This window comes from Myotis daubentonii, chromosome 7 (assembly GCF_963259705.1).
Source record: "Myotis daubentonii chromosome 7, mMyoDau2.1, whole genome shotgun sequence".
Classification (NCBI taxonomy): domain Eukaryota; kingdom Metazoa; phylum Chordata; class Mammalia; order Chiroptera; family Vespertilionidae; genus Myotis; species Myotis daubentonii.
In genome coordinates this window covers 3,543,823-3,568,124 of record NC_081846.1, presented here as the reverse complement: position 1 = coordinate 3,568,124, position 24,302 = coordinate 3,543,823, and the positions used below count along the sequence as shown (strand labels likewise).

At 54.5% G+C, this 24,302-nt stretch overlaps 1 protein-coding gene across 5 annotated transcripts in view; it reads right to left on the bottom strand.

Annotated features, from left to right (window-relative positions):
- MYO1B (myosin IB) overlaps nucleotides 1-23,971 on the bottom strand; it is a 131,987-nt gene extending 108,016 nt beyond the window's left edge. For 3 of the 5 annotated variants that reach the window (XM_059702586.1, XM_059702585.1, XM_059702589.1), the window contains exon 1: nucleotides 1,394-1,537. In XM_059702586.1, coding sequence (XP_059558569.1) covers nucleotides 1,394-1,528 — 135 coding nt within the window. In that variant the 5' untranslated portion in view covers nucleotides 1,529-1,537. Of the gene's footprint in view, nucleotides 1-1,393; nucleotides 1,538-11,998; nucleotides 12,121-23,750 lie in introns of those variants that run through there. The other 2 variants (XM_059702587.1, XM_059702588.1) reach the window with 2 other exon arrangements.
- Nucleotides 23,972-24,302: the final 331 nt, after the last annotated feature.

Below are 24,302 nucleotides of genomic sequence, written 5' to 3'. Positions count from 1 at the left end.
GTTCCCATATTAATAGAAAAATATGCAGCATGTCCCAATAATCCCATTCATCTCTCAACACAGATGCACTGTAAAAAGGGGAAGAACTCAGAGGCACGGCCGAGTCTGTTAAAACTATACGCTCCCATCCGATCCATCCTGCTTCCTCAGCCGCTGGGACAGGGAGCCTCACCCCTTCCTTGGTTTCGCTAACACTGCACCTTGACCTGAATGGATGCAAATTTCCGTGCTGTACACACACGACTGAAAAACTGCATGTAAGTGTCTTTTTTACTCACGTTTTAAATATATTTAAGGAACTTGATACTTAAAGTAATCTTGTGAAATCCTTTATAAAGAATTTTTACAACATAAAATTTCTCCTACTAGCCCTAACCAGTTTGGCTCAGCGGATAGAGCGTCGGCCTGTGGACTGAAAGGTCCCAGGTTCAATTCTGGTCAAGGGCATGTACCTTGGTTGCGGGCACATCCCCAGTTTGGGGTGTGCAGGAGGCAGCTGATCGATGTTTCTCTCTCATCGATGTTTCTAACTCTCTATCCCTCTCCCTTCCTCTCTGTAAAAAAATCAATAAAATATATTTTTTAAAAGAAATTTCTCCTGCTAGTGTATATATTTAGATGCTTTCACTTTTGTTGATGAACACTATAATTCTGGATAGCAGGACAAGACTATTCCCACACCTCTAAGGACCAAACACATATTTTTATCTGGTCATTAGCTCCTGCCTCTACTAACTACAAATGTCAAGACGATTCATAGCCTTTAAATATATATTAATTATTGATTTTTAGAGAGAGAAGAAGGGAGAGGGAGATAGAAACACTGATGACAGAAAACATCGATCAGCTGCCTCCTGCACGCCCCCCACAGGAGACCAAGCCCGAAACCCGGGCATGTGCCCTGACCGGGAATCGAACCGTGACCTCCTGGTTCACAGGTTGATGATCAACCACGGAGCCACACCAGCCAGGCCACAAGATTCCTATCTTTTTTGACAGTTCACTCCCTGCATTCTACTGAGTAGCTTCTCAAAGGATAGACTGCTAGTCCTATAAAGGCATCCAGGATCTTACGCCTATGGATTTCCCAAGTCCTCCTGCACCCACCCTCAGAAGGCAGAAGGTCGGTATCTCCGCTCGCTGTAGATGCCCCCACCGTCTAGCACAACACCAGCGCCCCGTCGGCACCCCGCAGCCACCCCGTGTAAACAGACTCTAATCAGCGTTACTTGTGTGCCAACCGAGCAAACACAGAACTCTGGCTGAGGGTATAAGCAAATACCTCCGGACTCTGACAAACAGAAAAGGGAGAAAGAGTTTGAGGAAGAAGAACCAGCTCTCTGCCACAAAACACAAAGTTGAAACCCCACGCGGGGCCTGGCGGGCGACTCACGTAGATTTCGTTGTGGTCAAAGCGCTTCTTGAGGTTGTTGATGAAGGTCTCCTCCGTGAGAGGCTCCAAGAGCACCATGTCGCCAACCCCGATCATGTTGTCCAGCAGGGACGTCTTCACCTCCATCTTGGCCATGGTTCCCAGCTGCAGGGAAGACGAGAACAGGGGCAACGTAAGCGAGTGACATCCTCTCAGGTGTGAGCTGAGCCCCGTGGAGACGTGAAGGGCAGGCAGTGCCCAATGGCCTTCCCTGTCTCACCAACGTCAGGCCCTCCCCCTCTGACAGCCTGTGTGAGAAGCCCCTCAGGTGGCCACAGTCCCCGTCACACCACTGGAGCCCCACCTGCCAACCTGCTGCCGCACATGAGCCTCCCTCCCTCCAGTCCCTCGTCCCGGGCAAGGTCCATCTACAGAGAGAGCCCCTAGGAAGCCAAGGTCCCCGCGTTCTTCTGGAGACCACCCTCGCGCCCCAACCAGAAGCTGCAAAACCCTCGCAAAAGAGCCCAAGCCATCCCTTCCCACCAACCCTTGCACACCGAGGTGACACTTAAACCTACGTGAACCGGCCTCCCCCAAGGAGGCATCCCCCAGGACTCCACGGCGACACCCAGAAGGCCTTTCCCCAGGAAACAAGGCTTGAGAAACGACGCTAACATTTACTGAGCACTTGCCCCGTATCAGAGGGTGTGCTAAGCACTGTAGATGCATTAATTAACTTCACTGTCCCACTCACTCTGAGAGAAGTACTGTTATCATTACCCTCACGTTAAGATGAGAACGCTCAGAGAAATGAAGAAATATTGCTGCGGTACCTGAGAGTGCCACTGACCTCAATCACCACTTATCACCCTGCGCCTGGGGGGGGGGGGGGTCCCCACCAGGCATCAGCACTGACTCCTAAAGGAAACCACACCGCCGCCTGTGAACCGGAGGTCGCCTGTATCACATAACCTGCCACGGACGGCCTCGATGCTCTTAATTCTCACTCCAACGGACACACAACTAAAACAGCAAACTGAGAGTAGCATGCAAGGAGTGCCCATGCATAATTCATGTGCCGGATTCTGAGGAGGAAGTACATCTGATTCTTCCCATTATGGAGTCGCCCGGGCATATCAGAGCGTATAAAGGTTGGTCTACTTCCTTAAAACTTAGCAATTCAAATAAACGCCCCCCTGTTCCAGTCGGGAACATCCAGTAGGTCTCTGAGAGGCGACAGAGCCTGCATTTAGTTGGGCCAGGAGGACTGGGGATTCTGTAACTCCTTATTATTAACCACTAGTGATTTATAGGAATCCACAACCACGTATGTTATTCCTGATCCTATTAAACATTTTTAAGTGTGCACCCAAAAGCCAAAATAGAGAGACCAAGAAGCGGCAGAGGCTGTCCCATAAACAGAAAGACGCCAATGGGGGAGTGTTTAATATTCCAAAGAGGAAAAATAGAGTTAACTCTCTTGTTAATATGGGGGTGATTTTTAGTTTCACGTCAATACACCTGGAATAAACAGCCCCAGATCTCGCTAAAACCCAACAAGAGCAGCAGGGAGAATGGGTCCTGCACTTTGAACTAGGCCAGACTCTCGTTCAAAACAAAGAAGATGGGGGTGGGGCCCTGGCCACTCTCCGGAGAGGCAGGGAAGCCGGGGAGAGAGCTGGGCCCAGGCCAAGGCCCTGGAAAGACGTGCACAGGAGTAGGAACGTGAGTGGCCAACCTTTGTCGCAATGAATTAACATTTAAATCGAATGTCAAGTTCTCAGACGCGTGAAATGCCGACAGCACTCTAGCTGCGATTCACTACATGCACGTTGGCGGATGAGAGAAGGCGGCTTAGGACTAAGGGGGACGTCAACCTGAGATGGGTTCCAAAAAGAAGCACCTCAAACCAGCGATTTAAACGAAGCACAGGCCGCGGGAACCCGCTGCCCCGCGGACTCTGTACACAGTCTGTTCCCGGAGCAGCGGCCGAAAGGCAAGCTCCCCGCAGGTGAGCACAGTCCCGCAGCCAACCTTCCTCTGTCGCAGCCAACCTTCCTCTGTCGCAGCCAACCTTCCTCTGTCGTTAACCTGCTCCCCCATCTTCTGAAAGGCCTCATGCAAGTCTGAATGGTTCTAATGGCTACACTTCTCCCCCAACCTTGAAATCCCAAAGTGGGAAAAGAGCAAAACCGAGGCTGAGGCCCAGGCAATGGGTAAGGGGGAAACTCCGGAAACACGACGGTCGCAAACCCAAATACAAAACAGTACACCAACTGAAAGGCGGCACCAACGTCCACCGAGTCATTCAAGCACCGGGCTGTGTGCTGTGTTCGTCTTTTCAGCATCTGGGCGGAGGGAACAGCGACCCGCCCTCATCAGCCGGTGACATGGGTGCTGAGACACCGTGCACAGGTCCCGCCCAGCTTCCTACAAAGGGACTGACCACTGGCTCCAGCCTTGGTCTGCTCCCAATGGTGTAACGACACCATTTAAAAAACGGAAAGCATCACTTCCAGAATTCCTCAAAATCAAAGAATGCAGCATAAACGTCGTATATCGCCTTAAAACGGCCATCGGTGAGCTACCATTTACATATAAGGCGTCCGTCCCAGTCACCCACCTGAAACCACAAGTCACCTACCACGCTAATGTCCTCCGTGCTTGGGAAGGTCAAGACCAGCATGTGCCGACCCAACAGTCCCACACGAGAGCTGCCAAACGAGACGCACGTCCGTGCGAAGTGCAAGGTCATTCTACTACTTGATATCAAAACTCAAGGCCGCGGTGACTCAGTGGTTGAGCACTGACCTATGAACCAGGAGGTCATGGTTTAATTCCCGGTCAGGGCACATGCCAGGGTTTCAGGCTAGATCCCTAGTAGGGGCATGCAGGAGGCAGCCGATCCATGTTTCTCTCTCACTGATGTTTCTCTCTCTCTCTCTCTCTCTCTCTCTCTCTCTCTCTCTCTCTATCTTCCTCTCTGAAACCAATAAAAACATATTTTAAAAAAAAAACAACAACAGCAACGCTGAAAAAGTGATTCCAAAGTAATCATTCAGGCTAAGCTGAAACAGAGCATCTGCTGGTCTCGCACGTCATTCAAAGCTCTCGGGGCACCACATATGCAAACAACTGTGTATTTTTTTTTTAAGTTGAAACAGTTTTACTGTAGAATCTGAAAGAACATTCACAGCTCAGACCTGGGCTGCAGTGATGACCAGGATCGATATGAAGTCATGAACATGATTTTAAACGCGAAGGAACTTTGCCATCAAAGCCCTCAGAGCCACGGCTTACTGAGCGCAGTGCCTGCCGCTCTGGGAACTGTGACTGAGGCCGTTACCCGGCCAGGTAAGGCTGTCAGCTCTAGACGGCAGAGACGGGCTCTCAGGGAGGCCTCTCCGCACACCAACCCACCCACCGTTGTCTCCCCCGTCTCCATTTCCACGCCTTCACCTCCTGGTGCGTGGCCACGTGTGCAGGGTGGCCCCTTTTCTCCAGAGCCAGCCCCTTGGTGCCAAGGGTCGCTCACACCTTATTCATCTTTATTTCCCCAAAGCTGAGGTGCACACCGCTCGCACAGGGGAGGCGTTCAGAGAAGCACCAAGGGGAGCAAGCACGCAGATTTCCAACGGACAGGTGAGCCCTTCCACAACGCACGTCCTCACAGCTGCCCTGGGCGGGCCCGGCCTGTCACCGCCGACAATGATCCCGCAGCTTCCGGCCACTCGGATCCATTCCTCTGAACACATAACATTATCAACAAAGGGCAGGAAACGGAACTGAGCTATTTGGCTCCCAAAGATGAGATCACTGAGGCTTTTAAGAATAACATGAGAAACACATTTGAGTAAGAAAATGAGGCCAATGTGGCAAGATTTCATGAACAAAAAAAATAAACTTGAGCGAATCCTGATGGCAAAACAGAAGGCGGACGGCGGCCAAGGCTAGAGGATGCGGGTCAGTACCTAATGCAATGAGCTCAGCGCCCGAGAAAAGCTGGGATTTCCCTCCTCGCTCGGCGACAATAGCCCAAATCTCACCTTGGAGAGCAGTTAGATTAAACTCCCATTCGGTTCGGCTCACCCGCGTTTACAGGGAGTCCGGCTGCTCTCTGCACTGCGTTAAGTGCTGGGCACAGGACAGGAACCACCGTGGTACTTCCCCAGCCCGGGCCAACCCCCAGCGGCTCCCAGTCCAGTGAGACGGCCAAGAAAAGAAGCAACTTTTGAAATTTCAAGTGACTTTTCTAATGATGAAAAAAAAAATCCACGTTGAGCAAAAAAAGAACATAAGCCAAACTCAACAGACTCATGCTTTAGTCTAGAACATCCTTTGAGTTCATTAGAATCCCTATGGAGCCTGATTCTGATTAACCAATGAACTGGCCATCGTTTCTGGTGTTATGATCTTGATGGATCTATTTCTGCCTCGAGGTAGGGATGGACAATAGACTCACAGAAGCTGTGACACGGTGGCGCTACACCAACAATAAACATCCCACACTTTCAATCAGCCAAACTGCACGGCCGCCTGCCCCTCTATTCTTCACCCCGCCCCCAAATTAGCAGCCATTTTATCAACAGCCTGCCCGCAAGGCTGTGTCTACCATCTGAACACACCGTCTACCATCCACACCAAAATACAAAACAAACAAAAATAACCCTCCCGCTCCCCCTAAATCCCACAACGTCACAACGAACCCAGGTCCTCATCCTTGGCCTTGCCCTGTCTCCTACTTCCTTCCCCCACAGCCAGCCTTTTTCATGGACTCTGCCACCTTCATCACTCCCGCTCCACCCCCCAGTGTGACTGCCCCAGCCAGCCTGCCCCTCTCACCGGGAAGCCAGAGCCTCCGGGGTGGCTCTCTGCCCTCTGGCCACCCCAGTCCCCGCAGCCAGCCCGCTCCTTCCCCGATCCATGAACCGCTCAGCCCTTTCTAAACCACGGTGCCTTTCTGAATCACAGTCAGCCTGGGTGCGCCCTGCTCTGGGTCCTTCCATACCTCTCCAGGGTCCTTAGGACCACGGTCACACGCCTTAGCAGACCCTTGAGGGGGAAACAGAGAAATAAAGAATTGCCTGTGACACAGCAGTTCCCCTTCAGGGTATGAAAGCAGAGACTCAAACAGACCCCTGTGCACCTTATTCAAAGCAGCAGTAACTAGAGTCAAAAGGCGGAAGCCACTGAGGAGCCCACGGATGGATGCATGGATGCACAGATGGGACGTACACGCACAGTGGAACAGCAGTCACCTGACAAAGGAAGGAAATTCCGACACAGGCTACATACCACACGGGTGAAACTTGAGGACAACATGCCAACTGAAATAAGCCAGTCCCGCAAGGGCAAATACCACACAACCCCTTCCATGAGGTGCTGGCGTGATCCAATTCACAGAGGCAGAGGGGAGAATGGAGGAGGGGGAGCAGGGAGCTGTTTAATGGGCACAGAGCTTCATGCTGGGAAGATGGCAAGTTCAGGAGATCGATGCTGGGGACGGTTGCACAATAATGTGAAAGTACCCGATGCCACGGGCGCCCCGCTTACAAAGGGTAAATGATAAATCTGATGTTATGCACACTCACCGCAATGAAAAAAGTCCTTATCAGCCATCACTTAGTTCAGCCACAACCTGGCTCCAGCCTCCCCGTTGTCCCCCCTCGCCCTGGGGACACCCCCCCGCCCCCTCCCCCAAGGCAAACCTTGCAGGACACACACTGATGCCAAGGCCTCCCATGGCTCCTTCACGGGACACGGCTCCGGGGCTGTGGGTGCGCCGCCTGCACGCCAGCTCAGAGGACAGCCTCCAGCCAGACGCTGTGCGCGCTGGGCCAGGGCGTCCGCACGATGAGGGGACGGGGTGCATTGCTCCAGGAGAGGGAGCCAGCCCGGGAGAGGGTGACGCGAATGTGACCACAGCCCTCGTGGGAGGGCAGAAAAGCTGCCTCAGGTCCTGCGGGGGTTCTGGCTAGGGGCCCTCAAGAGGCTCGGCTGAGCTTCTTGTCTTAAACAAACAGCCCCAGCCCGCCGGGTGCCTCGGGGGCTGAGCATCAACCCATGGACCAGGAGGTCACTGGTTCAATTCCCAGTCACAGCACATGCCTGGGTTTCAGGCTCAATCTCCAGTAGGGGGGGCGTGCAGGAGGCAGCTGAGCAATGATTCTCATCATTGATGCTTCTCTCTCTCCCTCTCTCCCTCTTCCTTCCTCTCTCTCTAAAAATCAATAAAAACATATGTTTTTAAAAATACCCCCGGCTTAAGCCAGTGAGGGGACACGCCTTTGGGCAGCATGCTCTGGGCGAGCCAGCACACCTCAGCGAAGCTCAGGCGGCTTGTCTCCTCCCGCACCCACGGAGGCCCGAGTTCCCTGCAGCGTGGCTACCCCCACCCTCGGGCCCCGGTGTGGAGAGCAAGTGCGCGATGCACACAGAGACGGGGCCATTCTTCCTTCCAGGGCGGTTCCATCATCTCCACCCTCCCTGCAGGTCACAGCTGGCCGGGAATGACAGCCTGGGGTGGGAACACAAAAGATCAGGAAGGACTCAGGTTAGAAGCCAAAGGCGAGACACTTCCTCAGCCTTTATCAGCGAAAGGGCGAGCAGGATGAAAACTGCATCCTTTAGGACAACTGACTCAAGCAGCATGGTTTCCAAGAGAGACGGCTGGGGGGGCCACAGACCCAGGGGTGCTCCGCAGGGCTCCCCGGGGTGCACACTTGGACCCCGAATGCATCTGTGCAAGGCTCAGGTGACGCTGATTCTCAGTCCCCTCAGCACAGGCCCTCGGAGAAACGCACCCACTTCACGAAGGGTAGTCATCTGATGTCCCCTCCTTCACTCCGGGGGGACCGCTGCCCCACAGGGAGGGTCCCCCTTTCCCTAAAGCCTTTTGTGAAGAGCACAGAACTTAGTGGACCGCTGTTAGCAGGGCTTTTGTTAGAATCTTGGGTTAGGAGGGAAAATCAACCCAGCTACTGGGCAATTTCCATAAAGTAAATTCCATAAAGTAAATCCTTGTGTTCACGCTGTGGCTAATACACAGGCCGTTCAATGCCCAGGCGGTGACACGGTGACGGGATGCAGTGGACCTGAACTGGGAGTGAAAACCCAGCTGACAGCCGCCGGAAGCCCCCAAGTCACAGAGCAGACCCCGACCTCACAACGCTCTGTGACTAGGAAGGCAATTCATTCAGCGTCCTGGTTACCCCTCCCCCAGAGGTGTCTGCTGGGGGGGGGGGGGGGACGGGGACAGGAGCAGCCACAGTGGCAGTGTCCAGGTTTGCTTCTGTCTGCAGGTGGGACAGCTGGTCAGCAGGAGCGGGGCTGCCCTCGAGCCCCACACAGGCCGGGATTAAGGGTTTGAAAGGCAGCCTCTCACAGCGATCGGTTTAAAAGAAGCGTTTCTTTCCAAGTGTGGAAAAGGCGACTACGCTGCCTCGACTGATGAGAGGGATTCTTGAGTCAAAGATAACAGTGGCCTCTCTGACAACCCTGAAGCTTTGGGACTGGACGCAGCACCCTGTCCTTTCTGGTGTCTGAGCCAAACACCTGAGGGTCCCAGGCAAAACCTTCCTTTAGCAGAGAGACAAGGCCCAGGTGTCGCACATCTGGCTCCTGGACGAGCCGGGCCGGGCGAGGAGGAAGCTTTCCGGCGGGGCTGGCGGTGGTGTGCACACTTACTCCCTTACGCACACCCTCCCACCTACCCCCCCCCAGTCACCCGACTCTTCCCGGTACCCCCGACTCTTCCCGGTACCCCGACTCTTCCCGGTACCCCGGTTTCTCAAGGAGAAGCTGCACCTCTCCACTGGGAAAGGGAACGCCCTAGACGTGTGGGAGCAAGGGTTTTCCAGAGAATTCACTCCCTCTGACCCACCCGGACAGGGCACAAGGGCTCCAATCAGACCCAGACCCAGATCCAAGAGGTTCTGATCTCAAATCTCGGATGGCAACGCCCACTCCGTCCTCAGGGTTACTGCGGGCCCCTGCCTCCGAAGGTTTTCTCTGTTGCGGGCTCCCTGCCCAACGCCATCTCCGCTCCTGATGCCGAAGGGCGCCCTGGCCCCCGTGCTGCCTTCCGGCGGGTGTGTCCTCGTTTGCAGCAGGCTCTCCTCGGGGTGCATTCCTCGGGGTGCAGCCCCTGAGGAGGGTGAGCCAACAGCACTCCCTCCTGGGGCAATGCCCCCAGGACACTCTGCAGTCACCGCAGGAACAACTGCCCATGACACCCGCCAGAGACCACCTTCCCCCTGCCCCCTTCCCCCCCACAACACACACACACACACACACACACACACACACACACACACACCCCAGCTGGCACCCTCAGCAACCAAAACCCGAGCAGGTCTGGCTTTCGGGGACTCCGGCGTGCTCTCTGTTCACACTGGACGCCTGTCGATGAGCTCAGGTCTGAGAAGCCCGCGAGAAACTCCATAAACCACCGTTCCAGCCAGAACAGACGCCAGAACAGACGCGGGTCGCTGGGCCCCGGGAGGCGCGCGAGCGAGCACGGACTCCTCACTCGGCTCCTCCAGGCAGAGTTTAAAATCCCACCAAGTCGAACGCGTTTAGGTTGGCAAACCCAGGACCCTGGCACCCCCAGATGAAGGCAGAACTGCCCCAATGGCATGGGCGGACCCTCCGGCTCTGCCCGGTCCTGGGCGGTGCGCAGACGTCAACTACGACCCGTGACCATGAACCCGAGTCCGGGGCCAGCAGAAACCAGCTTCCTGGCAAGCGAACTGGTTTGTGATCAGAGGGTCCCAACCTCGTCCTCGTGCTGATATCCTGACCGAGTGAGTCCTCCTGACCCCTGCCCCTTCCCCTGCTCACACCCACAGCCTTACGCTGATCAGACCATCTGACCGCTCCCCGTTGCCCTTCGAATGAAAGCTACAGTGACTGGCACCTGGCAGCCACCCACACGGGGTTGCTTATACCCGTGAGTTTTGGGGGGGCCCTCTCGATTGGTGTTTGAAGACAACTGGCCGAACTAAGATGCTCACACACCACAGCACAACTAGCTTCTCTTAAAAGAGGAGTCATTCCGGCTCTTTTCAGTGACAGTGGAGAGAAGGTGCCGAGTGCAGCGCTCTTGCTATTCGGGCTCAGGAAGCATTCCGCCCCAGACCACCGGCTACACCCACCCACAGCGGCTCCGGAGCAAGTCCCAGAGGGCCACATTGCAGACCTGGCTCTGCAGCCAGCTCACCTGGGACGCCGGGCACACGGCCGATTCTGAGCCTCAGTTTCCCCACAGAGAGGGTGAATACGTCATCTCCTAGGATCCTGTCCCAGCGCCCATCATTAGTGACTCAACAACCAAAAGAAAAAGACTCACCTCTGGACAGATGAGTTCCTACATCCTGGGTCTGGTTACCAAAGCCGTTCAAAACCAAAAATGCGAGTCCACGAGTATCTTTCTCCATGACATTCACTCAGAGGTAAAAAAAATTCTAACGTGTTTAGGGCCTAACCACACACAGCACAGAAACGCACAGGAGGCCGCGTAAAGGCACGGAGGCGCGTGAGTGTACAGCCACGTGGCCCGCTGCGAGCGGCAGCTGAATTTTAATCGATTCCTCTGGTTACGAAAGCACCAGGGATCCGAAGGTACAGACTGAGAACCCTGTGCCATAAGAGAAGAGGCAAACAGGCGTCACTCAACAGTGCGTCTTCACAGACGCCTCTGTCCGTGTTTAAGAAGCAGCTCTTCCCAGAAATAAAAATTCAGAGGCGCCTTCAAGCAGTTCCCCACCAGGCTGAGGCCGCGACACGGGGTACCCAGGGAGAGGTGTTTATAGGAGTTCCTGAATGTTTGCTGGTTGAGAAATGATCACACAAAAACAGCGAAGAGGTTCCAAAACAGACACGGATCATGTAGACTGAGAGGGCAAAACTGCATTGTCATTTACAAAGAATTTTAAAAGAAAATAGCTTAAAGGCAGTGGGCTATTTCACCTAAGCTGATTAAAATCAATAATCATATTAGAATTTGGAAGTATTTTCTGGGTCAATTGTTTTCCAGTTTCTCTGATGTTGAGAGCATTCCTGAATTTGGAATCAAATGCACTATTGTACATCTCTCACACATCTCTAACCACGTTCTAAAGTATCTGAATAACAGGTCTGCTAATTTCCAAAAGTTCTATAGGTTACAGCAATATTGCATACACTTATTATAAGGGTACATACAAACGCCCCCCACATACACACATTTCCTCCCTTGAATAACTATAGTATACAACCTGTACAGCTAAACAAAAATGAATTTTAAAGATAATCTGTTTGATTTTATATAGAACCGTATAACAATTTTTCCCAGTAAAGTTTGGTGAGCAATGAAATACTCAATATGAACTACACTGTCATGCCTGATTAAGGAAAGTTCATTTCCCTCTACAAGCAGCTTATCAAAACCAAAAAGGTATTCAAAATACCCCATTATCACTCTGTAAATCATCAAATTAAAAGGCATAAAAACGTCAAACTTACCATCCACCTTTACTCATGTCTCTCAAGAGGTAGGTTGGCAGGTGGAGAGGGATATACAGACACTGAGATTGTTTTTAATGACATAATTATAAGGCCCCTCGTTCAGAAATTAAAACCGCTTACCAACGTTTCTTCTCCATGGTGCTTCCCCACGGATTCAACTAGCACATGAGCGTCCGGTTCATGTGAGAGGCAGAGACAAACATTCGTTGTGACAGGGAGGACACGCTCAGTACAACAAATATTTTGCACGCAGATAAGAAGGCAAAGTAGGTCACTGTCCGGTGGCTGGGAGGACGGGCCCGGCCTCCACCCGGGGCTGTCCTGTAGGATTATCCACGGGGCTCGCTCTTCTGCTCACAGCCTCCGGCTCGGACCTGAGAGCCCGGAATCCACAGGCCCCAGAAGAGGAACCGGAGACACAGCCACTGCCTCCTGGGCACCCTCGTGGCAGCCTCCTCCAGGGCCAACTCATTTTTGTTTTATTTTTTGTTAATCCTCACCCGAGGTACTTTCCATTGATTTTTAGAGAGAGTGGAAGGGAAGGAGAGAGACAGAGAAAAACATGGATTTGAGAGAAGCACATCAATTGGTTGCCTCCTGCAGTGCCCCTACCAGGCAGGGGATCGAGCCTGCAACCGAGGGACACGCCCTTCTGTCCACGGGCCAACGTTCTAACCACTGAGCCAAACCGGCCAGGGCTAGGTCCAATTTCTTTAAAGAAGGTGAGACCATAAAGACACCTGGGGTGCGACGTGGGGTGCACTGTGAGTCCCGCTCAGGATTCCACAGCCCCGAGGGCTGAATCCAGACAGGGCCATCCGGCCTCCCAGCAGCCTCTCCCTGCCCCGGGGATCAGCGTGTCCCGAGGGCGCTGTCCCCCGCAGGGAGCAGACCCCGCCTGACCTGTGACCAGCACAGTGTGCGGGTGGACACCGCTCTGAGCCACTGCGACGCTCAGGCTGCACGCGTCACAGCTTGGCCCACCCACCCTGAACGGCTGGCAGTCCTCCCGGAAATCGCTTTTTATCCTACGATTCCCCCACGTCAGCCTCCCCTGACTCGGCTATCAGCACTTCCAGAAACTTTCCAGGTCGTTTCCAAAGCATCCAAATGAACTTTCACAGAGACAACAACTATGCTTGCCTCTATTTAAATCGTGATATTAAATACAGTCAGTGCAACCACCAGAGACGGGTTTGGGATCCACACAGCTGAGTCTGGATGAGCATCGACCCCCACCTCAGGGGCGCCCCGGGCAGCGCTCGCTGGGCATCGGCTGATCCGTGGGACTCCGTGGGACTCGGGAAAGAATGCCAAGGAAGCCAGCAGACTAGACACTGCGAGAATGACCGGCACTAACGTATCGCCAAGCTACAAACTTGGGGGGTTTTCAAAACCATATCCGAAAACCGTACTGACTCTGTCCCAAACGGACAGTCGAAAGGGCTCCAGTCATTTTAAAAAGCACAAAAGTAACACTTCAAACCCACAGCCAGACAGAGTCAAGAGTACAAGGCCACATGTGTTCCCATAACCTGCCTCTTAAAGATAGAAAGAACAAACACACACGCTACCATTAAAAACTAAATTTGAGTTTCATACTTTAAAATGACACACTTTAAAACTGTCGACAGACGCGAATGTTCCTCTCAAGGTCGCCCAGCCAAGTCTGGTCTTCTATTTTAGGAGGCCAAACAGTGCCCATCCATAATGTGTATACGTTTAGAAATCAGATAGTCAGCATCTTCAATAAAAACATAAACTTTTAGGTAGAAATCATTTTTTTTTTTTTTGGAGTGAAAATAAAACTAATTCCATGGAGTTGAAATAGCAACTCTGTAACTTTTACCTGTAGTTCTTTTTTTTTCCTTCAGGAAAAACTACTTTAAATATAACGATGTTAAATGCAATAAACATTAACATTTCAAGAAAATGATTTTAAATATAATAATATTACATGCAATAAACATTAATATTTCAAGAAAAAAAGATTTCAAATGTAGTAATATTACAGGTAGAAATCACTTAGGTACCTCAACAGACTATTGAGAGAAACGCCCCGTAAACACATACACCAGGGACCCCAAAACAACCAACCACAGTTTAAATAACACGTACTCACAGGTCCACCTGACCCCTTCACCAACACCAACACGCAGCGTCAAATAGGGTAGCCTTCGCCTCTACACAGCTTTCATCAAAACACAGACACAAAAATATCTGAGCAGAAAGGCAGAACACCTCCCCCACTACAGCAATTCTGCCCCCACTCTCCTGGGAGGGCTCCCCGCCCAGACTTACTCTCACCAAGGTTTGCCCTTGGGAAGAAAAACAAGAACCCAAAACCTAACTCTTGAGAGAGAAAAACATTGCTTTGTGAACAGAGGCAAACTCGCATATACATTTTACTGAACCTTGGCCCAAGTCATCGCCCCCACTGTTTTTTGAACCATGAGGACAGGATTACAAAATGGTTTAGGCTTGTCATCCCATCAGGGTCCTTACAGGGGTCACCTCACCCAACTGTGACGCCTGAGAGATCGGATTCTTGGGGACGGGAGACGGAGCTGGCGTTGAAGACGGTGTGATTCCTTCCAAGAAGAGGAGAGAGCCCGCGACACCAACGAACTGGACGCCAAGGACGCAGGAGGAGCGGGGGGGGGGGGGGGGGGGGTCCGGGGGGAGGGACCAGAAGAGCACAGGTCACCAAGGCCACGGACAGGAGCGTGACCAGTTGGAGCAGGAGGAGCAGTCACTCAACAGTGTGGAGGGTGAGGGAGCCCGGGGCAGGGAGAGAGGCCGGGTGGGCATTGGGCTTAGCATCCATCTCGTAGGGGCTGAATTGTGTCCCCCCAAATTCTGTGTCCCCCAAATTCTGTGTCCCCCCAAAATTCGCATATTGAAACCCTAATCCCCAGGACCTCAGAATGTGACGGCATGTGGAGACGGGCCCATTAAGGAGGCGATGAAGTTAAAATGAGGCCGTCAGGATGGACCCTCATCCAATACGACCCTCTGAGGACACAGCAAGACGGCCTGCAACCCAGGAAGAGGCCTCAGAGGAAAACAAACCCGCAGACGCCTTGATCGTGGACTTCAGCCTCCAGAGTCAACCTGTGGGTCAGGCTTCAGGCGGCAGGCTTCCCTAAAATCTCTCAGACCGGCCGCAGCCGGTGTCAACGTGCCCCGTACCTACCAAGAAGAGGCCCAGGACCGGGCACTGGCACCAGCCTACCTTGCTTCATGCCGGGCCTCCCCTGGGCACTTCCAAGCTCAGCACCGAAAGCAGCCGTCCGCAGGTGGCTCAGCTGCTCCTGCCAGGCGGCCCCAAGGGCATACAAGGAAAGCTGGAAAGTTCACTGGACTTTTAAAAAAGTCATCGAAATCAACGGGACTTTGAGGAAATGTGTCAGGTTTGGCCAAGTTTTCTTTGTAAAAACGTATTTTGGTAATTTTCCAGAATGCTGTTCTTCTGGTTTGGAAAAGTTTAAAACTCCGACATAACAAAATGGTACCGACACAGGTAACCCTAAGGAAAACCAGGAAAGAGGAAAACTTGAACTTCAGCACTCTCTCCACCTTTCAGCCCCCCAGCCCTCCAAGATGCCCGGTACTCCCAGTGAGCAAGTGAAGTGAGTGCGTTAATTTGTTCTTTCTTTCTTCCACTGGTTCTAGGTGTGACTAATAAGAGGCAATTTAATTTAGATTTTTTTTTTTTTGAGGGCGAAAGGTTACATGTATTTTTACAATTAAAAGTAAGAAGTAGGCGATGCTTCTGAAATCCAAAGTGATGATGATGATAGAAATGCTATTAGCACCATGACGTCAAAAGAGGATCGGCTCTTCGGTAAAGGGTACCGAGCTTGGATTTACATGGGTTTGGGGAGAGAGTGAATTATTCCCTGAGAAAGAAAACTGAGCAAGAAGTCAAAAGACTTGGTTGGGGTCAAGTTCCCAAATCTGTCTCCAGCTAGCATTCTGAGCCTGAGTAGGTCTCCAATGCAAGGAAGGGGTTAGTTACAGCAGGACCTGTAAGGCCGTTTCAACTTGAATACTCTACCACCCCAAAATCAAAACACCCATGGATAGCCCTGACCGGTTTGGCTCAGCGGATAGAGCGTCAGCCTGCAGACTCAAGGGTCCCAGGTTCGATTTCGGTCAATGGCATGTACCTTGGTTGCGGGCACATCCCCAGTAGGGGGCGTGCAAGAGGCAGCTGAATCAATGTTTCTCTCTCATCCATGTTTCTAATTCTCTATCCCTCTCCCCTCCTCTGTAAAAAATCAATAAAATATATATTTAAAAAAAAAAACACAAACCCATGGATAACCAAGTGCTATCTTTAAAGAAGGTGTGACGTGAACAGAATACAGAATAAAATTAAACCATTCAAGAATCTGAAAACATGAATTTAAATACATGGGTGAGAGGTCCTTAAGGGATCATGTAATTATGGATTTTTGAGAGACATCCCCGAAACTTATACAGCTGTCAAGTCTGCCTCAGCCCCCTTCCCGTGTCACAGAATACGCAGTATCCTGCCCCTGCAGAGAGCGGGTTCCTGAGCCAGACCCCATGCGGCAGCTCACACGTTTCTATGAGCCTCTCCTCGCCCTGCGGACGGCGGCAAGCGAGGACCTCTTCCTCCTGGCCCCCCAGAGGGGTAAGTGGAAACTGCTCTACTTATTCCAAGATGGCTAGAGACCCACACAAGAACCCGCCGTGCAAACTGGCAGGAGCCCGGTGCTCGTAAAAGTTAAGCTTCTCCTAAAAGCATGTAGGCTGGACCATCTTCTGACGTGAATAAAGCAGTGACAATCGTCTGAAAGCACTTTCAAGGGGAAAGTGATCCGCGCGGAACCCAGCATCTCCGCGAGCTCAAGATTGTGAGCAGGGCTTCGGGGTCCAATAGTCAGTAATTTGAAAGGAAGCCACACGGAGGGGGGAGAGGGGAGGCGAACACGAAAACGGAAGCAGGGCCGGCAGGAATTTTACCAAGTGGCTTTTTTTAGAGTTTCTTCCTGGATAAAGGGTGTGGAAAATCGCTCTCACGAAACCGGTGAAAATGAGTGGGCACATGACGTGCACGCACAACACACAACAAGGCCCATAACCAACATCTGTTCCGCTGCCCTTTCGACTCAGTTCTCCCAAACCTCTTGAAGGGTACTGAGCGCTTGTGTTTTTTTCAGACAGTTTAAGAACCTGGAATGCACAGTTTTGAATTTTCATGTTAACACAGCGAAACGAGTGCAATTTCAAAGCATCCGGAGTCCCCGCGGGGTGGGTGGGAAAGCCCGGGGGAGGCAGGGACCAGGCCTCCTCCCGGCCTCTCCCAGCTGCCCAGGAGCCAGGCGCCTGGCACTTAGAAGCTCGGGATTCTTGTTTGATAAGAGAAGGGAGATTATCAGTTCACTCCTCTCTAGACCTCACCTTCTAATCTAACTCCTATCCTGAAAGAGTGTAAGTCCATCCCAACTCTCCTCTCCTCGCACAAAATCCCCCTCCCGCAGCCCCACCCTGCAGCGCTTCTCAGGCCATTTCATCCGCAGACACCAGGCCCTCAGCTCCCCCTGGAGACCAGAGATCAGACAACCCCCCCCCCCCAATCCGAGAACTCCCCCCTGAAGAGAAAGATGCTCCCAGGAGAGGGAGCCAGGAAGACCAGACAGGGCTGGTTCAGCTCTCGCCCTCTCCCTCACTTGGGGAAGGGGGTGATGCAGGATGGGGAGCCAAGCACACGCCCCAGAAAAGAAGGAGAAACTCAGAAGCTTCCGATCGTCCCTCCCAGCTCTGCTCTAGCCACTGGCACCCACAGGCCCAGCTCCGGGTGACACAGGAAGGCGGCCAGGCGGGAGGGCGACTGTCAGGGGGAGCTCTCTGACTCCTTAAAAGTGGCCCAAAGCCTCACAGAGCACCACCCAGGAGGCCGTGTGCTGTTCTGGAAAGACGGTCTTGGGCTCGACCTCTACCCGCCAACCTCTACCCACCGTGGAGGTTTCTGCATTCCCTCATCTGCAGGCATCTCCCGCGGGAGGACAGTGCCGAGATGAAGTGGCAGGAGCGTGGAGAGTACCCAGGATGAGGCCGGACGTGCCCACATCTCATCAACAGGCACGTCTGGCCTCATCCTGGGACTCTCCATGCTCCTGCCACTTTATCTCGTCCGTCATGGGGCCGTCCGTCAACCCACTCATTCTCTGGACACTGGGCAGCTCTTGCCCACAATGCGGGTGAGCCTGAAGTCAGGAGCCGCCTCCGTGGGTTGACGGACGGCGGTGCTGAGCACGGGCTGAGGACGGGGTGCCGGCAGGTGGAGGGAAGCGGCAGGAGGACACTGAGGACCTGCACCCGCCAGGGCCACCCCGTTATTCAACACCTTCTCCCACAGAAGGTGCTCATACACCCCAAGGCCCTAAAAGGACCCGCCACTCTCTCCGGGGGCAGCGAGCAACAGGATGGTGCTCCCTGGGACCCCAAGCAACCCATCCTTCAAGGGAGGCAGCGGCGGAGACGGCCCCTGCCACACCCTCGCAGTCGGAGAAAATGAAAGGAAGGACGCGGACAAGTGGGAGTTGTGCTCAGCGTCCTCCCACCCTCTCACTCTGGTTTGTGTTCAGCCTCTGTCTCAGCTGCCAGCGCATGTGGGCGTGGCCTTGGCCACCACAGCTGCCACAGCTGTTCTCTTCCCTTCACCACCATCTCCTCCCCGGGCCACCGATCTGGCCGGCTCCAGCCTTTGAGGCTCAACAGATTTCCTTCATTGCTTTTTTTTTTTTTTAAATTGACTTCAGAGAGGAAGGGAGAGGGAGAGAGAGAAACATCAACGATGAGAAAGAATCATTGATCGGCTGCCTCCTGCATGCCCTTCACCAGGGATCCAGCCTGCAACCGGGGCACATGCCCTGCCTGGGAAATGAAACCTTACCTCCTGGTTCATAGGTCCACGTGCAACCACTGAGCCACACCGGCTGGGTTCTTTGTTGCTTTTGAATGCATCACTGTGTGCTGAGTAAGATGGGAATGGACAGGGAAGGTACTGACCACTGACCAGAACCTAACAGAGGCTCTGAGAGTGCGGTGCTAGTGAGCATCCCTCCGCCTCCGTAGCTGGGAGCGGGGAAGGTGCTCCCTGTAAGAACTCAGGCCTGGCGTCCGCATCCCCTCCTGTCAATATCCCATGGAGGGGGCTTTCCTGGGATGAGGAGACAAGTTCCTGCACCTACACCACATCCTCGAAGACCCCAAACGGTGTCCTAGCCTGAAATGATTCAACAAGTGAAGGTAGGCCTTCCGGTCTTCAAAGTCTGATCTTGGAAACAAAAAGCCAGTATCGACTTTTCCCTTTGCCCAGCAGCATTCTGAGAAATCCACATGCCAGTGGTGACGCACGGGCTATAAGCCACTCCACTCCGCTCCTGCCCTTGATGGTCACTCTTGGGTCAATGTCAGGCATCTTTGTCCAGCACCACCCTCCATCCCACTCAAGGACGGAGAGCCCAGCTGGCGCGGCTCAGTGGTTGAGCGTCGGCCTATGAACCCGAGGTCACAGTGCGATTCCCGGCCAGGGCACAGGCCCAGGTTGTGGGCTCCATCACCAGTAGGGGGCGCGTGGTGGAGCCAGTCAATGATTCTCTCTCATCATTGATGTCTCTCCCTCTCCCTCTCTGAAATCAATAAAAATATATTTATAGAAAAAGGAAAGGGCCCTGGCCGTCTTGGCTCAGTGGCTAGAGCGTCAGCCTGCAGACTGAAGGGTCCCGGGTTCGATTCCGGCCAAGGGCACATGCCTGGGTTGCGGGCTCGATCCCCAGTGTGGGGTGTGCAGGAGGCAGCCCATCAATGATTCTCTCTCATCATTGATGTTTCCATCTCTCTCTCCTCCCTTCCTCTCTGAAATCAATAAAGAAATAGATTACAAAAATAAATCAATAAAAATAAATGAAAAAAAAAGAAAAGAAAGGGAGGACGGATACCACCTCCATTCCCTTTCCAGGTGGATGCCTACGCTCACCCGCTTCCCCTGCGGGGAAAAGACGAACGCAGAAATTCTGTGGAATGTGTGTTCCCACGAGGCCCAGAAAGTCGATGATCTCAGAGGATATTCTAAAGAAAGACCCTTGACACTTCCCGAAGAAAGAATGTCTTCTGTGCGAGGCCAGGGCCAGGACACAGAGCATGTGCTGGGAAAACTCTACGGCTGCCGCCGCCGCGTATGTTTCCAATTCCGATGGCCCATTTCCTCTTTATAATCACATTCCTCCCTCCTTCCCCTGCCGAAAGGGACCCTGGCACTCGGCCTCAGGAAAGAAGCAGCGTGCGGCTCTGACACAGGCGGGGAGAGGAGACGGCTAAGTGACGCCAACCACACAAAGCGCTCGAATCCTCCATCAGGCCGGCTCCATTCCACCACTTTTAAATGTTTCCAAAAGTGAACTTAAATGTTGGCACGCCGAACTTTTTAAACATAAAGCTCCATTCACATACAGCGTATCCACGCGGGCCATCGCCCCGCACAAAGCCTTTTAGCGATACAGTTTGAGGAGCTGGGCCGCCATTGGTCCGGCCTTCCCACCACCTCACGGTGGTTCTGGAGGAACCGATGATGGCGATATATGTGAATGTGATTCACAACCTGCGAAGGGCTGCTAATCAAACGGTTGCTATTCCCGTTACTAAGAGGTCCCCTACCCTACAGTGTATACTTAAAAGAGAAAGGGCCCGGCCAGTGTGGCTCAGTGGTTGAGCGTTCACCCATGAACCAGGAGGTCACGGCTCGATTCCCCGTCAGGGCACATGCCCTGGTTGCCGGCTGCATCCCCAGTAGGGGGCGTGCAGGAGGCAGCCGATCCATGATTCACTCTCATCATTGATGTTGCTCTCTCTCTCTCTCTCCCTCTCTGAAGTCCATAAAAATATATTTTTTTAAAAAGAGATAAAGGATTTTGGCATCAGAGAAGGGAATTCAAATCTCCCCTCCACCGCTTACTCCCTACACGATGAGGCGGTAAGAGGCCAGTGACTAACCCCCACCCTAGGCTTCCCTCTAGCGAGCTGGGAGGATTCAGGGGGTCGTGCATGTAAAACCCTCGACACACAGTGGACCCTTCCTCAAGGGTAGCGACAGCTATGGTCAGGCCATTTAATTACCAGCCACGTGCCCGGCCACTGGAAACAGTAGAAGAGAAGGGGAGAGGAGAGCCTCACCCACCAGGAGGACTAATGCCAAGCACGTGGATCCTATGATCTAAGGATCCCTTCTTAAACCACCCCCACCCCACCCCCACTCCTTCCCCTTCCCCATGGACGGCAGAAGCTCCTAGCTGCTTTGCATAACAACAGCAACCAGCGAGATCCGGCTCTAACACCAGGCTTGGCCAGCGATGATTCCATGGTTTGTCCCACCCCGTGAAGGGGACGCGGCCCACATGGGGGCATCCATCAGACATCTGTGGCCAGAGACCAACCATTTCAATATATTTTTCTTGATTTCAGAGAGGGAGGGAGGGAGAGGGAGAGAGAGAGAGAGAGAGAGAGATGGATGGATGGATGGAAACATCAATGATGAGAGAGAATCATGGATCGGCTGCCTCCTGCACACCCCACCCTGGGGATCAAGCCTACAACCCGGGCCTGTGCCCTGACCGGGAATGGAACCGTGACCTCCTGGTTCATAGGTTGACGCTCAACCACTGAGCCACACCGGCCCGGCCAGAGACCAACCATTTAAGAGGATCCCCCGGCCGTGTCCCCAGTAGCGGTCACGGTCTCAAGCTTTGCATTGTGTTCATGTACGTGCCAGGCAGTACTTGGAAGGAATCTAACGAGGCTCTATTTTACACAACAATTCACAACAGAAACGAAAAATCCAAAACGGCCAGAGAACAGTAACCGAGGAGCCTCCCTCGCTCCCTGCCCGGGGTCAGCGTTTCGCCAGCTTGCCGGCTGGACAGCGTCCCGCTGCCACGTCACCGCGCAGTGGCTCCTGAGGACACGTCTCACTGCTTTGCCTCCTGAAAATCTGACCACATCCCCCACGAAACAGACGGCCCTGGGCCGCGGCTTGCACAGCTCTTTTCCATTACCACTTAGCGGGCAAGGAAAACATTTTTTTCCCCTAAAGTAAGCTTCTCACTGGCCTTCTAAGCTCAGGAGGCTTTCAAACTCGGTTCACCCTAAGATGAATGGCCCGCGGGGTGGTTTCCAGGTGGGCCCGCAGGCTGGTCAAGGAGGTTGCTCTGGGCCACTGGCCAGGTCTGCCTGCAGCCAGCCGACCGACCGACCCACCGGAACTGTCCTAAGTCACCCACAGTCACTCCCACTGCCAGTCCCACTTGGGGACCCTTCCCTCCCTGTCCCACAGGCAGAAACCATGAATGCCTGGGAATGTCAGCCTCCTCCCCAACCAGCAAACAACTCTCACCATTCAACCCCCACCCCCCAAACACACAGCTCCCTCCGGGGTCAGCCCATCCTCTTGGGTCTCTGGATTCCCATCTAGAAGAGTCCCTTAACAAATGCCCAACAGGTTGCATTTGTTCTCCCTCCCCTAAGAAAAATCCCCGTTCACCAAAATGGGAAGCGTTCCCTTGCTCCTTCAAGATGACTCGCCATGGGGGAGCCAGGGCCGTGGGGGAGCGAGGGCCGTGGGGGAGGAGGGCGCAAAACCGGGCTCCTGCCTCAAAACCCACACATGGGCTGTGTGGTGTGTTTTCTGGGAAAGACTGTAAAAGGGTTTTTCAATTCAGCGTTACATAATCCGATTCATTTCTTTAGCAATGGCTCATTTTCTGGTGGTTTCCCGCCCCCTCCCCCCAGACATTCCTGGGAAATTGTTGTTTTACTATTACAAATCATTTTATGTCCGAATCGATTCTCTAAAAATGTGCCTCCTACCCATTCGGCCAATGTCCACGAGCTGCACACACAGATCCCAGGCACGCACATACACACAGATACCCCGATTCGTGGGGGGAAAACAAATAAAACCCCCCCAGAAAGCGGTCTTCCCCTGTAACGAACAAGATCTGATTTCAGGAAAGTAACCTTGGGGAGCGCCCAGAACTCGGGGAAGCTCACCACTTGTTGCAGCCACGAGCGCTCCCCCGCAGCCGGAACAAAGCATTGCAAACGCGCTCCAGAACCGGCAGGGCCCGCGGGCGGCATGTGGTGTGTTTGCAATTAGCTCTCCACCCCGGACCCCGCGTCACCCGCTTCCCAGCCCCCTCCCGGCCCAGCACCCGCCGGGACTCCCGTCCCCAATCTGGTTTCCATCCCCGCCCCGCCCCCGCCCTACCCTCCCGGGAACCGTGAATCAATCCGGCCCCGGGCAGGAAGCCGGCGCCAGGGCAGCCCCTCGCCGGCGGAACAAAGGAGCGAGCGCGGCAGCCCGCGGCCCCGGCCCCGGCCCCGGCCCCTTCCCCGCCGCGGGGCGCGCCGCACCTGAACCCCGCTCCCTCCCATTGTTCTCCCTCCGCCCTCCTCCCCGGAGGAGGCCGCCGCGTCTTTTCAGGGAGCCGGGGGGCAGCGAGCGGCTGTGGGCCGGGAGATGGACGGGGTGCGGGGGGCGCGAGGAAGAGCAGAGTCCCTGTGCCCGCGGGGACGCGGGGAACGGGGCGAAGTAAAAGCAACTTCGTCTCCGAGCCCCCAAGCCTCGCTCCAGACCCCGAAGCCACTGCGGGGTCACCCACCCTGCGCGCCCTCCACGGGGCGCGGGGTCTCGCCGCAGCGCCGCCTCCCCCGCCGCCCCGCGCCCCGCGCCCCGCGGGGACCTGGGCACAAGGGCGCGGGGCGCACGCTTCGCCGCCCCCGAGGGCCGCGCGGACCCGCGGAAAGGGCAGGGGAGCGGGGAGAGGGAGCGAGCTCTCCATACCTCGCCGGGCGCCGCTCGCCTCCTCGCCGTCCTCTCTCCGCGGCGCCGGGGCGCGGGCCCCCGCGAGGCTGCCGGGCGGGCGCTGTCCCGCCGCTGCGCCCCCTGCGCGCTCGGGCTCCGTCCACGCGCGGTGCCGGGGTGCGGTGCGCGCGAGGCGGCGAGCGGAGTGCGGGCGCCGCGGAGCGCGGGCTGCGGCGGGAGCTCGGCCACTCCCTCCCGGCGGGGCCGGCCCAGGGGCGGGGGCGGCGACCTCGCAGCCGGATTCGCCCCTCCGCGCGCCCGCGGGACCCGAGCCGCCGCCTCCCGGCCGCTCACCTCCGGCCTCCCGGTGCCGGCCGCACAGCGCCCCCCGGCGATCGCCAGGGGTAGCTCGGCACCGCGGGGCGAGCCCAGATGGGACTGGAATGGGAGAGAGAGGGGGGCGGCCTCCGTTCCCCCTAAAGGAAGGCGCGGTCCTTGGACACATTTTACGCGCGGACTGACTAGTGTCACCGGGGCGCGGGCGGGCGGGAGGGTTGGCAGCTAGAAGCCAGCCCGGGGCAAAGGCCTGCA